The 13,225-nt window shown below is 39.1% G+C and overlaps 1 protein-coding gene across 1 annotated transcript; it reads right to left on the reverse strand.

Moving 5' to 3' along the window:
* Positions 1-452: 452 nt before the first annotated feature.
* LOC128109448 (flavin-containing monooxygenase 5-like) lies at positions 453-12,523 on the reverse strand. Its single transcript, XM_052736614.1, has 8 exons — positions 12,335-12,523; positions 11,124-11,312; positions 10,526-10,688; positions 8,848-8,990; positions 7,439-7,638; positions 5,078-5,427; positions 3,325-3,397; positions 453-976 (listed from the first exon to the last, which is right to left on the reverse strand). Exons 1-8 carry the CDS (start codon positions 12,467-12,469, stop codon positions 613-615), a joined length of 1,617 nt encoding a protein of 538 aa, XP_052592574.1. The 5' UTR covers positions 12,470-12,523; the 3' UTR covers positions 453-612.
* Positions 12,524-13,225: the final 702 nt, after the last annotated feature.

Genomic DNA, 13,225 nt, shown 5'->3' on the forward strand with positions numbered 1-13,225 from the left:
GAATTTCAGAGTTTTCTATTGAAGAATCTTTCTTGAGGGCCGAGTGCCTGGCACTGGCTTACAATCCCAGCATACAGTAGTAAAAGGCGTGAATATGAGGCCATTCCAGACTACATACACACTGAGTCTTAAAACTAACAACCAATCAACCAAACAACAGCTCAAAACAGCTGTAATTTTCTAGGGGGTCAAGAATGGGGAAAATATTTTGAAGTCTTAGAATGTACTTTTAAGGGTTATCCCTTATTACATTGTCTCTGTGCTCTTTTATTAAATAAGGTTTATTCCTGGTTTTGGTTAAGTAAGGTTTACTTCTGGTTAATTAGTCTCTCTTGTCATTTATTAAATAAAATTCATCTCACTTTTAATTATTCCTCATGGTCATATTAAATATATATATATTACTTTTGTAATAAAATGGAAATAAATTATACCTTTTCAAAGCTCTCCTCATAAAGTCATTATTGAAGTAATTTTGTTTTCATTTGAAGATCCATTTGTGAACTAGTCTAAGAAACATGTTTCCCCATATATTTAACAGATCCTATGATATACAGTTTAAATAACAATAGTTTACTTTCCAGCTTCATAAACATCTATGTCAATGTGAAGTTAATGACTTGTGATACTCATGATAGCTAACATGGAAACAAAGAAAAAAATGACAACACAGATACTTTTGACCCAGAAAAGACGAGAGAGAGAGGTCTGGGAGTGTTGGAGCACACGGGTTCTCAGGGGTTTGAGCATCCTTTCTCTCTGAGTGAGGATGGCTGCCCGGGCCCCAGCCCATTTCCCTGGCCCTTGTAGACGGTATTGGTAGGAGGTGCAGGGACCACAGAAAATCTCCTTGGCCAGCTTTGTGTCCCAGAGGAAGAGAGAGAGCAGGCTGGGTTTGACACCTAACTCTGAAGCGATTTCATCCATGTAGTCGATGAACTGTACTCGACGAGAATCTCTGAAATTGTTTGTAAAGCTGGAGTGAGAGCAGAAAGACAGGAAACATCAGATTTCAGTCACTATTGTTCCCCCAAGTTTCCAGTAGAGTTTGCTTCTGTTTGCTTGTTGATTTCATGATTTTACACGATTATTAAATCTTAATGTCATACCTTTGCTTCAACTCCCTTAGCATACTATGACCTCTTAATACATGATACAAATCCCTGAAGACTTTAAAGCTCTCAAGTACCCAGCAGAGTGACTGACATATATAAAGAGGAAACACTGAATGACTGGATGAAGTTTTTATCTGGATTTCCCTTCTAGATACAGAATCCGGTTCCATGGTATGAATTAAATTAGCAAGGAATATATAAGTCACAGTGTATGAAACTCCATTGATCACTTCAAGTTTCTAAGCTACATAAACCATCTTCTCCATATGCTAATTCTGTACACAAATTCTTCCTTTGAATATTCCTAGATAATAATAAGTCACTATTTTTAGAGGACCAAATACTTGAAAAATTAAAAGCATCTCTGCAAGCAGGCACAGTGGCACATACTTTAAGTTCCAATACTTAGGAACTTCAAGGAAGTTCAAGGTCAGCCTGGGCTATATAGTGAGTTCAAGGCTAGCTTAGGCTATAATATCAGTCCCTATCTCCAAACCATACCATACCATACCATACCATACCATACCATACCATACCATACCATACCATACCAAACCAAACCAAACCAAACCAAACCAAACCAAACCAAACCAAACCAAACCAAACCAAACCAAACCAAACCAAACCAAACCAAATCAAACCAAACCAAACCAAACCAAACCAGAAACCACTCTGTTGAATCATTCTTGGGTAAAAGAGACACAAAATGGAAAGTGTCACAATTTAAAAAATACTGAAACTTTTCAAAATGTCGGGAGGAGATAAATTTGTATCATATAAGATAAGCATAATAAAAAGTGAAAGAAAGTAGGCAAATAAGTTAGAAAGAAATGTTAAAATAAGGCTAAGGAGAGCAGTACTAAGGCATTTATTACCAAATTCACAGCTGCAAGGGGAGAACAGTCATTATTGGTCTTGCCCAACTGTGAACCTTAATGACTGTCAATATCTACCTGCCAGGAAAACTATGCCCACTGGTACATAGCAACAAGACTGTTGTGGGGGTAACCAATCACCCTATGATTGGTTGGGATCTGATGGGATCTGAGGCCTGCTTCACAGGAAGAAATTCATGACTCATACTATAAACCCAGTAAAAACACCATGACTGCAAAGTTTTGGGGCAGCAGGAGAGAATTTACTATTGTGTAGTTAAGTTTGTGTGACTCCAAACCACCTTCTAAATACTTATGTTTATATTCATTAAAAAATGCTACTACTCTTGGCCTTAATTGAACAGTTTCTCTTTGTAACGAGTGATGATGAATTCAGAGCCTCACAGTGCTGAGGATAAATGATAGCTAAGTGTTCAGCCCTACACAGGGCATTTGTACTACCCACGCTAAGGTTCAGAGAATACCAAGGACCAGAGGGAGGAAAGAATGCAAAGCCAGAAGATGAAGAGAAGGGCTGCAAGATGCTGTCTTCTGGGTGTCACAAACCCTTCTTTGCTCTGCCATTTAAGTTTCTTTACAATTATACAGGGTCACATAAGTGCCTTTTCACGCAAGTATATATGTACTTTGCGCGTGTGACCCCCTGACCTCACTACCCTTCACTTTACTTCCTCACACTGCCATTAGTCCCCACAGTCACCCAGATTCGTTTGTTTCTATTTTCATATCACCAGCACAGATTTATTTTATGTATCTATAATGTCTAGGGCCCACAAATGAGAGAAAAATGCAATACAACATCTTTTTAATTTATATCCATGTTCTTGCAAATGATAAAACTTATTTTTGCTTAGGACTAAAACTTCATTGGGAATATAACGCACAGTTTTTGCTCTCCCCCTGGATACCTTCATTGTTTCTCCAACCTAGCTACTGTGAATAGGGATGCAATAAATACTGATGTGCAGTTTGACTTTGTGATGTGTTGACCTGGAGTCTTGGGGTAAACACTGAGAAGTGGTATATCTGGTAGGTCTATGTTTAATTTTTTTTGAACCTCTGTTCTTACTTCCACAGTGGGAAATAAGAATTGCGTTCTACTCATCATGTAGACTTGATGTTGTGTGGTTATTTAACATATCATGTCAGATTTATGTTCCACACTCAGACCCGTGTTTAAAAAAACTCAGCATGATATCACTGAACTAAGATGATCTCATTAGGGCTCATGCAGGTGCTGACTATAAAAACAAAATCAAATATCCCCCTCTGAGCAGGTTTTGTTTATTTTAACAAAAAATTAGGTTTCTTACTCTTCGGTCATTTTTTGTCTTTTTCTGTTGATGTCAGCCATCATGTCTTTCTTTGAGGGCAACTTTTTCAGTCCTGAGAAAACAAGATAGAGACATTGGAGGGTTGACATGAGGACCAAAGTATACAAATAAACAAAAAGAATGGTTTTGAAATAGAATAGAATCATCAGGCCTCTCTAAAGTTTCTAATCAAAGCCTTATGTTTAATGAATTTCAAAGGAAGAGAATTTTCTTTCCATCACCATGCCCAGGATGTCAGTTAGGGAATTCAGCTTTCCCTTTAAGATAAATAGATGTTTAATTTCTTCCTAGTTTAAATGTACACTTAACATCCCTGAGTACTATGAATGCTCTAAACATGTCTTATAGTCTTCCAAAGGTCCCCAAACTATCCTGGGACCTGACTCAAAGTTTCTCTTATCTGAACATGGCTGAGCACTGAGCTTACATCCCAAACACAATTTTTCTGTCTTTTGAGTTAAGAACATCTCTTAGTTTTCATTGTGTATTCTGAAAGTATACACTGAGGGAAAATGCCCCCAAACTGCAATAACTATATTTTGAAAGGAGAGCAAGTAATTGCATACGGAAATTCTGTATGTGTGAATGTGTCAGGGACAAGGAAGCTACAACAAACGGAACGTTAAACAACACTAGGGAGGCAGGACAAAGAGGAGTAGGCACGCTGCTTAGAAATGATCTGCCTTGTTGCTTCACCAGGTGTCACATATCTGTTAGTATCTGGAAAAATATGGCCTATGCACAAGTACCCTCAAATATTTCAAAATACATTTCAAATATGAGTGTGCAAAGCATGAAAGGAACAGAATTGGAGAACTGAAAGGTCATGTAGGACTTTAAATTACTACTGTACACATATGCACATCTTGTGAAACATCACTTTTTCTTCTACAAATATACCAAATGGAAATCTGCATATACTCTATGAAATACATGTGCAGGCTTGTCCAGGCATCATTTGTTTATAATAATTCTATAAAAACACTGCAAGGCAACTCTTCCGAAACTGACTTTGATTTCATTCTACTAGCAAATTTGTTTTTCCCAGAAGCATCAATTTGGGTAAAGACTTGGGAAACGAATCAAGAATATTATTGGAGTTGGTCAGCAGAGTAAAATGACTTTACTACATTTCTGAGATGTGTCCTAAGTGGTTCGTCTCTTATTTGTTTTCCAACCTAATTTATGTTTCCATAAAACCTCTCCCTAAGTTAGTTTTCTGCTGAAAAGTAGCAGATGAATTAAAATAAAACCTCATTACAATTTTCTTGGCTTTATAACTTTTATTATTTGGATGTTGTCATTTTTAGTAGAATTCTCTTAAAAATGATATATCATCCTTCAGAAGAACCCAAAGTGGTTTATTTAATTAAATTAATTTATTTATTTTAATTCTTTTTTTTTTTCCAGGAGCTGAGGACTGAACCCAGGGCCTTGTGCTTGCTAGGCAAGCACTCTACCACTGAGCTTTATCCCCAACCCTTCTTTTGGTTTTTCAAGACAGGGTTTCTGTACATAGCTCTATCTGTTCTGGAACTCACTCTGTAGACCAGGCTGGCCTCAAACTCGCAGAGACCTACCTGTACCACCGCCTGGCTGTAGTAGTTTATTTTTAATGGTGAAATTTCAGACAATTTGATATAATGAGAGCAATAAACAGAAGACCTCTTGGTGACTCTTAAATGACAGAGCATTTAGAACATTCTGAATTCGTGGGAAGATCAGCACATACCTGTGAACACACGCACAACCCATCGGCTTTGGAGCTCTGAGGTAGGAATGATGGCTCCAGCAGGCTGGAGGATGCCAATGAAAGCTAGGGTTGGCTTCTCCAACTCGGGAGGGAAGACGAACTTAAACATGGAGTACTGGCTATCCAGGATGGTCGGGTCATCATTCAGGAAAGGGAAGGACAACGTGTAGCCTGTGGCAAAGATGGCAACGTCTATGCTCTCCTCAGTTCCGTCCTCAAAGATGGCCGATGTTGAAGTGAACTCTTTCACGTTTGGTTTTATCTGCACTTTTCCAGTAATGATACGGTTGGGCAGGTCGTCACTGAGAACTGTTCGGTGGTCAAGAATTCTGTATCAAGAGATGAGTATACAACTTCTTAATAAAAAGGTAGTATAGGCAAGAGCTTTGGAAATGGTTGCGTAGCTTCAATAATTGTTATTCTGCTTTTCCACATCCTCAGAAGGCAATGTAGTTCATTAGTAAAGTCCTGATTTTCTGGTTCAGAACTGAACCCTGATGCTTGCTCAGTCTCTTACCCATTGGGAGACCTTTGGATAAACCATGAGACACTTTAATTTCGCTTTCTTAATTAGTAGAACACCAATAAGGATACAACACCATGTAAGATTTGCTAATACATACTAAATTTCTTTAGATAATAATATTTTTTTACAAGGAATAAAGTGTATTAATTGTTTATTGAGACAAAGATTCACTATGTAGCCCTGGCTGGCCTGGAACTCATTTTGTAGCTCAGGTAGCTCTTGTACTCACAGAGATCTACCTGTCTCAGCCTCCCAAGTGATTGAATTAAATGTGTATGCTACAAAGTATGTTAATTTTTGATGTATTTATTTGTTCTTGATACTAGGTAAACTCAGGTGACATTAACTAGTCATTAATATTTTCTTGCATTTATTGACTTATTACATTTATTGACTTATTTACTGACTTACTTGTGCGTGTGTGAGCATGTAGAGGTCAGAGGACAACTGGTGGAGGCTGATTCTCTCCTTATACCATGTGGGTTCCAGGTTCAGGTTGCCAGACTTGGTGACAAGTTCCTCTATTTGCTGAACTACCCTGCTAGCCCTAGTTGCTAAGATTTTTAAAGACCTAAGGAACGGATCTTCAATGAGAATGTTTGTGATCAGTGACACTGAGACCTTTGGTAAGTTTCAGTTTAAGGTTTGAGCCATGAATTAGTAGCAGAGAGTCACATTCCCAGGGTGCATTAGTACAAAAGTAATATTATTAAACCTATTTCACAGGTTGTGGATAATTTCTCCATAAAAAGGAACTTGTAGTCATACATATGATCCAAGTTAAGCAAAAAACTATGTATGCATTCTTCTAGGTATCTGTTAATATTGATCTTATGTTTTCATTAATTCAAACATTTATTATATTTTTCCTGGAATTTAAAAAAATTTACATTTATGTACTTATCTGTCTGTGTGCACATCAAGCACACCACAGTGTGTGTGCAGAGGTCAGAGAGTAACTGGTGGGAGTCAGTTCTCTCTTCCCATCACGTAGAGTCATCGGATCAAATTCAGGTCGTCAGGGGTGGGAGCAGGTGCCTTTACCCACTGAGCCATCTCTCCAGCTATGGGATTTGAAATTTTAATGCAGGGAGCTACTTAAGATGAAAACAAAACAGGACTGAGAGTGGACAGACAGTGACACCAAGTCTTAGCTGTCTTATGATGAAAAGGAGAAGAAAATAGAAGAAAAGTGGCCATAAACTTGGAAGGACCAGAGAAGGAAGACATGGGATTAGAGGCCTGAAAACTGGCTGGTGTTGAGTGAGGCAAGAGAAAAAAGCTAAGAATTCTCAGGTTCAGAAGGAGTTTGGGAAAGATGTCTATAAACATTGTAGTTTTCAGTAATGAGGGCTAGGTGGCTGAGGCTGGGAGTCATGCAAATGGGATAGGACGGAAAGGCAGTTCAGGTGAAGAGGTCAAAAGCTACGAGGCTGTTATATGTGGATAATGAATTGTCCTGGATGGTGATGGGTCTGAAGGCAAGTACAGAATCAGAGTTTTTAATTTAGAGAGTGAATGTGAAGTAGTCAGCAGAAGATGGCAAGAAACCAGGAGGATGTGGCAAGTTGACCTTGTACGAATTTCAAATAAGACAAGTTTTAAAGTCTCTACTTCCCCACTCTGCACAATTTTTCATCTACCTTAGTTGGATAACAAAGAACCTTCAGTAGGAAGGAAATAATTTGGATATTCCCCATAAAATCAAATGCCATGAGGAATTAATGGTATCACTTATCCCATTCATGTACTTTCAGGTTTAGTTGATTAGTCTAATAGCTTAGATATTGTCTGCTTGAAATTCTGAACTTTACCTGTGTTGAGGCAGCAGTCCATAATTGGCATGGTTAAACCTCAAGTTTAACTTGTTCTCTATCTGTCTGTTGATCAGGTACGTGGGGCAGACCTTTTGGACAGCTCTGTTATAACGCGTGAAGAGTGTAGCATCCATAGGATTCCCATGATCCCAAACCCGGTTCCAAATCCATGCCCCTCGTCTTGTGCTGAGGAAAACCTTCAAGAGAGGAGTGGTTGCCTATTAAGTATTTAGCTGCTAATCACTCTGGTCTTAGATCCTTGGAGTTTTTTTTTTTAATTGTCAAGGGAATGGAATTAACTTCTCATATTGCCTTGTCCAACTAGCCAGATTCCTTTCCCTGCCCCTTCTTTATAAAGAGATCCAGTGACTGAGAGTCATTTTGTCAGGGGCCTACCTTCCTTGTGGTGTTTGCTCCAGCTATGTTAGATGTGTGGAGTATCTGAGATCCCCAAATATGGGAAAAACCCCACAACAACACAATAGGTTATTATGTTGAGTGTTAGCAGTTCACATTCAGATTCCATGTAAGCTCTTTCAGATGAAATTTTTAAAGTGATACAGAAACATGTGAATAAAACATTTGGGATGAAAACAAGTCAGATATAGAACTTCACACTGGAATTTTCTCACTTTTACAACTGGAAAATTACAAACAAAATGCTTGCAGTGCAAAAGAAGGAAACACACATTTTGATAAATGTTTTGCTCTATTTTGTGTCATTTAACAAGACTTTGAAAAGAAAGCTTTTTATCAGTGTTCACAACCATTAGAATGATGCCATTGTCATGGAGGGCTGTGACTCATGTATCTCAGAATTATGACATGATTAACATATTTTACAAAATTCATTCAAGTTGGGAAATCTTGTGTTTCCTATAAAGTATGAATCAAAATAAAAAAAGCTAATTTTGAATTGTAGGAATGACCTTCCATGCTCAGCAATATTCACTACAGAGGAAGGACTGTTTCTCTTCCCCTACTTCTTATTTGGTCATAGTCAGTGGAGACCATGGAATTTTTCCTCTTTCCTACTACCTTCAGCACAGATCAGCAATCTATTTTAAACACTCAGATTTGTGTATATTGATTGCTCTTTAAATTTCACTCCCAATATGAAAACAGGGTCTTCTGTAAAATTCATTTCATTTTGAAATTTCCCATTTAGCTACTTGTAGTTAATTCTAAGTTATCTGACTCTAGTTAGATTATTACTTCCGCAGCTCCAACAAGAGTATTGTTGCTTTGAAAGTCTTTATTCTTTTATTCATATGTACTCGGCAGAAAAACATGCCCTTGTGGTCCAAATGAGAACATCCCTGCTAAAGCCAGAGAAAGTCTAGTCTCATGCTCTCTGCAGGTATCAAGGTTACCCCCAAGAGCAGAATCAGGGTAGGACACCAAACCTGTTCAGCAACACGGCTGATCTCGCTTGCCACATCTGCTCCAGAATTCCCAATGCCGATCACGACCACTCTCTTCCCCTCAAAGTTGCCTGGGTGCTTGTACTCCCAGCTGTGGAGATGGCTGCCTTGGAACTTGGTGATTCCTGGGAAGGAAGAGTCACATCCCCCAAGTCACAAGCAGAAGTGGAAAACATTGGTTGGTAAATGTCATTCATCACATGACGTTCACGTTACTTAATTCTCTCCTTTATACTTGGACTTTGTATACCATGAATACAGACTATTCTCATCTAAGGAACAGAACATTAGTGACTGTATGGCTGAAAACAAAATCGGAGCAGATTTTTCAAAGTAGTCAATAAAAAGATACCCATTTAAGACTGACTCAGTGTGTTAACTCTTTGTCACTTTATAATGTTATTATATTTTTCTAATTTTCTGTTCAGACATATAAGACTGTTTCTTCACTTTTCATAACTCTTTGTAAAATTTGTAAAAGTCCTTAGCAATGTACATCAGTGTTATCCAATAGCAATTGATTGCCAATCACATATGCAGTTTTAAACTTCCCAGAAGCCCAGAAGTGCTGAGAATGATAGTAATTTTAACTCCATATTTATCATATCCTGTAGGCAGAAGGTTATGTGGCTGGGTTAGTGTTCTAATCCTTCCCCTGGAAGTCTTGCCTGGCCACAGCAGATGTCCAGTTCATGCTACAGATCCCTTATTGTTAGGAGTCTTAGCTAGGGGTCATCCTTGTAGATCCTGGGAGTTTCCTTTGCACTAGGTTTCTACCTTGCCCCAAAATGCCCCCCTTTGCTAGTCATCTCCTTCAATACTCTTAATGCCTCGCCAACCAATGACTGGTCCAGCCTGAGACCCAGAGTGAGCCCACCTCTGACACTGCCTGGAGTGCCAGCACCCAGAAGCTGGACAGCCCAGAGACCTAGGATAGAACCAAATATGACTGGCAAGAAAAGTCAATGTAATGATGCCTAACAGTATTCTGCTATACTCATAGATTGCTGCCTGGCCCAATTGTCATCAGAAAGGCTTCAGCCAGCAACTGATGAAAACAGATGCAAAGACCCACAGCCAAACATTAGGCGGACTTCAGATCCTGTGCAACAGGGAGAGAAAGGATTGTAGGAGCCAGAGGGGTCAAGACATCACACAGAATCAAATAACCTGGGCTTGTAGAGGCTCACAGAGACTGAACCGACAACCAGGGAGCCTGCATGGGACTGACCTGGGCCCTCCGCATATATGTTACAGTTGTGTAGCTTGGTCCTCTTGTGGAACTCCTAACAGTGGGAATAGGGGCTGTCTCTGACTATTTCTCTGGCATTTGGGGCCCTTTCCCTCCTACTGGATTTCCTTGTCCAGTCTTAATATGAGGGGAGGTGCTTAGTCGTACTGCAACTTGATACGCCACACTTTGTTGATATCCATGGGAGGCCTGCCCTTTTCTGAGTAGAAATGGAGGAGTGAATGGTGGCAGGGGGGCAGAGGTTGGGGAGGAGGGCAAAGGTAAAGAAGAGGTAGGAGAAGAGACTGGGAGAAAAGGAAGAAAGAGGAAACTGTGGTTGGGATGTAAAAATAAATCAATACATTAATTAATTTAAAAGAGATTAGAATCCTAAGAGTCTTCTCTCACACACACACACCAGAGAAATACCTGGGAAATCCTGTAAAGGAAAATGCCTCTGGCTGTAGTGTCCACTGCAGACCATGATCCCATCAAAGATATAAGTTTTCTGCACCTCATCAGCTTCCACCACAACATCCCACTGGCCAGAGGATGAAAAATCAGGGCGCTTCCTTATACTGCATACCTTTGTCTAGGAAACAAGGAACAAAGCCTGAGTTCTAGGACATTTTTGTCCATTTTTTTATTTTTCTGTAGAATTTTGTGTTTAAGTTGGGAAAGTAGTTCTATGCATGGCTCCTGGGTGGTTAGGAGTTGTGTGCACATAAAGTTCCTAAAATGACCATTTCCCAAATATTATGGTTTCTTAGAGCACACAGTACATTGTTTCTTATTTCCTATGACCTGTATTTTTATTTTACAAAATTAGCCAAAAATTGGAATTCAGGTTCCAGCTGGGACTGTGTTCATCTGGTAGGGTATATAAGACAAATATGTCTTCACTATTCATGAGAGTGGCGGAGACATGGATGGGAAATGCAGATTGAAACTGTGCCCCAGCTGACTCTGACTGTGCAGACTTTACCTCAACCAATGAGCAGGTGGTGGGCGGGCTTTCACTTCTTACCTGGAACTGGATGTGTTTCATCAGCCCGAAGTGCCTGGCATACATCCTGAGATACTCCATCATTTTGGTGTTGTGCATGTAGTTGGGGTAATGGTCAGGGATGGGGTAGTCGCTGAAGGCTGTCATTTCCTTGGACGTATTGCAGGTCAAAGATTTGTATATCCCAGGCCTTCCACTTTCTGGTGTCTCCTGTAGGAAACAAACCAACCCTTGGCTTCCAGATGTGTTAGGGGTAACCAGAACTGTGGTGTTTGGTATACTTTTCTTTGAAAAGTCATGATTTGGTTTTCAGGTTTTGTGATAGTAACTCATCAGGATGAGGGTGTTAGGCCCATTTCCCGATGAGGGTTCTCTTGCTGTAATTCTATTTATAGTGACTGACTCCGTGGTAGGAATAATTATTTTGCAACAGCAAATCGAGAGCAGGCTTCGAGAATGCCCACAAACTGAGACAAGATTAGAAAAATAGCTCACAGAGGGCTTGGAAGGGAGATTCCTAATGGACAAAATCTACCTCACAATGGAAGGGATTTTGTTTAAGAGAAGGTAGTAGAGAATGCAATGCTTATCTGCTTTGGGACAAAAAAAAAAAGTCAAAGTCACGCAAACATGGGGTATATTAAAGTATAAAGAAATCATAATGGCGACAATAAGATAAACATGGTGAGTTCGTAAGAACTGCTTTTAATGATCATGTGTTATGCTTCACTAAGACACAGCAGCGTTAAGATTCCTCTTCCACCCTTCTGACTTCTGGAGACACTATGAGATAGACCCACTTCTTTAAGTTACCATGCGTGACACGGTTTGTAAGGAAGCACACCTTTCTTGGTGGAGACATGTTTTTCCAATAACTAATCAACAACACAAAACAACGAGTAGGGAGATTGTATGATGTGGAAGAAAATGCCACAACTAATAGCGAGTTGGCTGGAGGGACAATAACTTTTACATCTCTTTGAGTTTCAGCACTCCCACGCCAAACTTGCGCATCGATATCTTAAGTGTTATATGTAGGGCTGGTTGTCAGGGACCTGAAACTGAATAGGACTGTGCATATCCCACAAGGAATTTTAACTTTCTTTAAATATTTATCACTAATTTGGAAAGTACACTTAAATAATTTATGGTATCGCTTTTATTTCTTAGTTGAATACAAGCAACTCTCATACACATAGACGATGTCATACTCTGAAAATTTATAAAATTACCTTATATCTCCACAGTCCTCCAATGTCACTGCTCTTTTCAAAACACGTAGGTTCTAGTCCCTCCTCCAAACAGCTCTTGATGGCGCCCAGTCCGCTGACTCCAGCACCAATCACTGCAATTTTCTTTACCGTCATGTCTCTTGAATTAAGAAGAGTTATTTCAAGTGTGCTTTTGAGCAACAAAGCCAAGGTTCATCACTCTGTCAGTGCCCTGCCCCCCTTCATTTTAGCGTTGACATATTTTGGGGCCACAGCTTTAACTGCTTCTATTGTACCTTATGCTATCTTAACATACACATTCTATTTTAATTATATATTATATAACTCTTTCCTTCCATTTCAGAACACTGTGCACCCACATATTCAACAACAACAGATGGAAAAATCATCTTAAAATGTACATTTCTATTGAATGTACAGAGATTTTTTTTTTGTCATTACTCCCTAAACAACATAGTCTAAAATCTATTCAGAGAAGTTGGTGAATATTACCAGTAATGAAGACAAGATTTAAGGTGTATGGGAGTTTGTGGATTGACTATATGCGTATGTGATCCTATATATGTAAGAAGTGAGCACCTGCAGATTCTGACATCTGTAGAACCAATCACCTGCATATGCAAGGGATGACTGTGTAGTCATTTTGAACAGAACATTTTGTCAAAACAAGATTTGTAATGAATTTCAAGATGATTAATAACCTTATTAAAGAAACACCCCAGATTTTGCTATATTGTTAAAGCTTGATTTTAAAAGTCATGCTGTGAAATAATCTGTTTACTCATAGCTAACAAGGTGTACAAAGTTTTGTTGGAATGTTGTCCCGAGTCTTAGTGCTGTATTGTCTTTACTTTGTTTTAGTTCTATTATCTACTTGATTTCTTCCCAGTT

The sequence above is a fragment of the Peromyscus californicus genome, unplaced genomic scaffold (genome assembly GCF_007827085.1).
Source record: "Peromyscus californicus insignis strain IS unplaced genomic scaffold, ASM782708v3 Scaffold_14__1_contigs__length_90479793_seg_2, whole genome shotgun sequence".
Lineage (NCBI taxonomy): Eukaryota > Metazoa > Chordata > Mammalia > Rodentia > Cricetidae > Peromyscus > Peromyscus californicus.

Bases quoted from the DNA above. Each gene is read 5' to 3' on its own strand.
- LOC128109448 (XM_052736614.1), bottom strand. From the start codon at position 12,469: ATGACGGTAAAGAAAATTGCAGTGATTGGTGCTGGAGTCAGCGGACTG. The intron at 7,639-8,847 runs GTTTGGTGTCCT...CCTCTCTTGAAG, and splicing joins TCAGCCGTGTTGCTGAACAG to GTTTTCCTCAGCACAAGACG. The intron at 3,398-5,077 runs GTATGTGCTGAT...TTGTTTTCTCAG, and splicing joins GGTTGTGCGTGTGTTCACAG to GACTGAAAAAGTTGCCCTCA.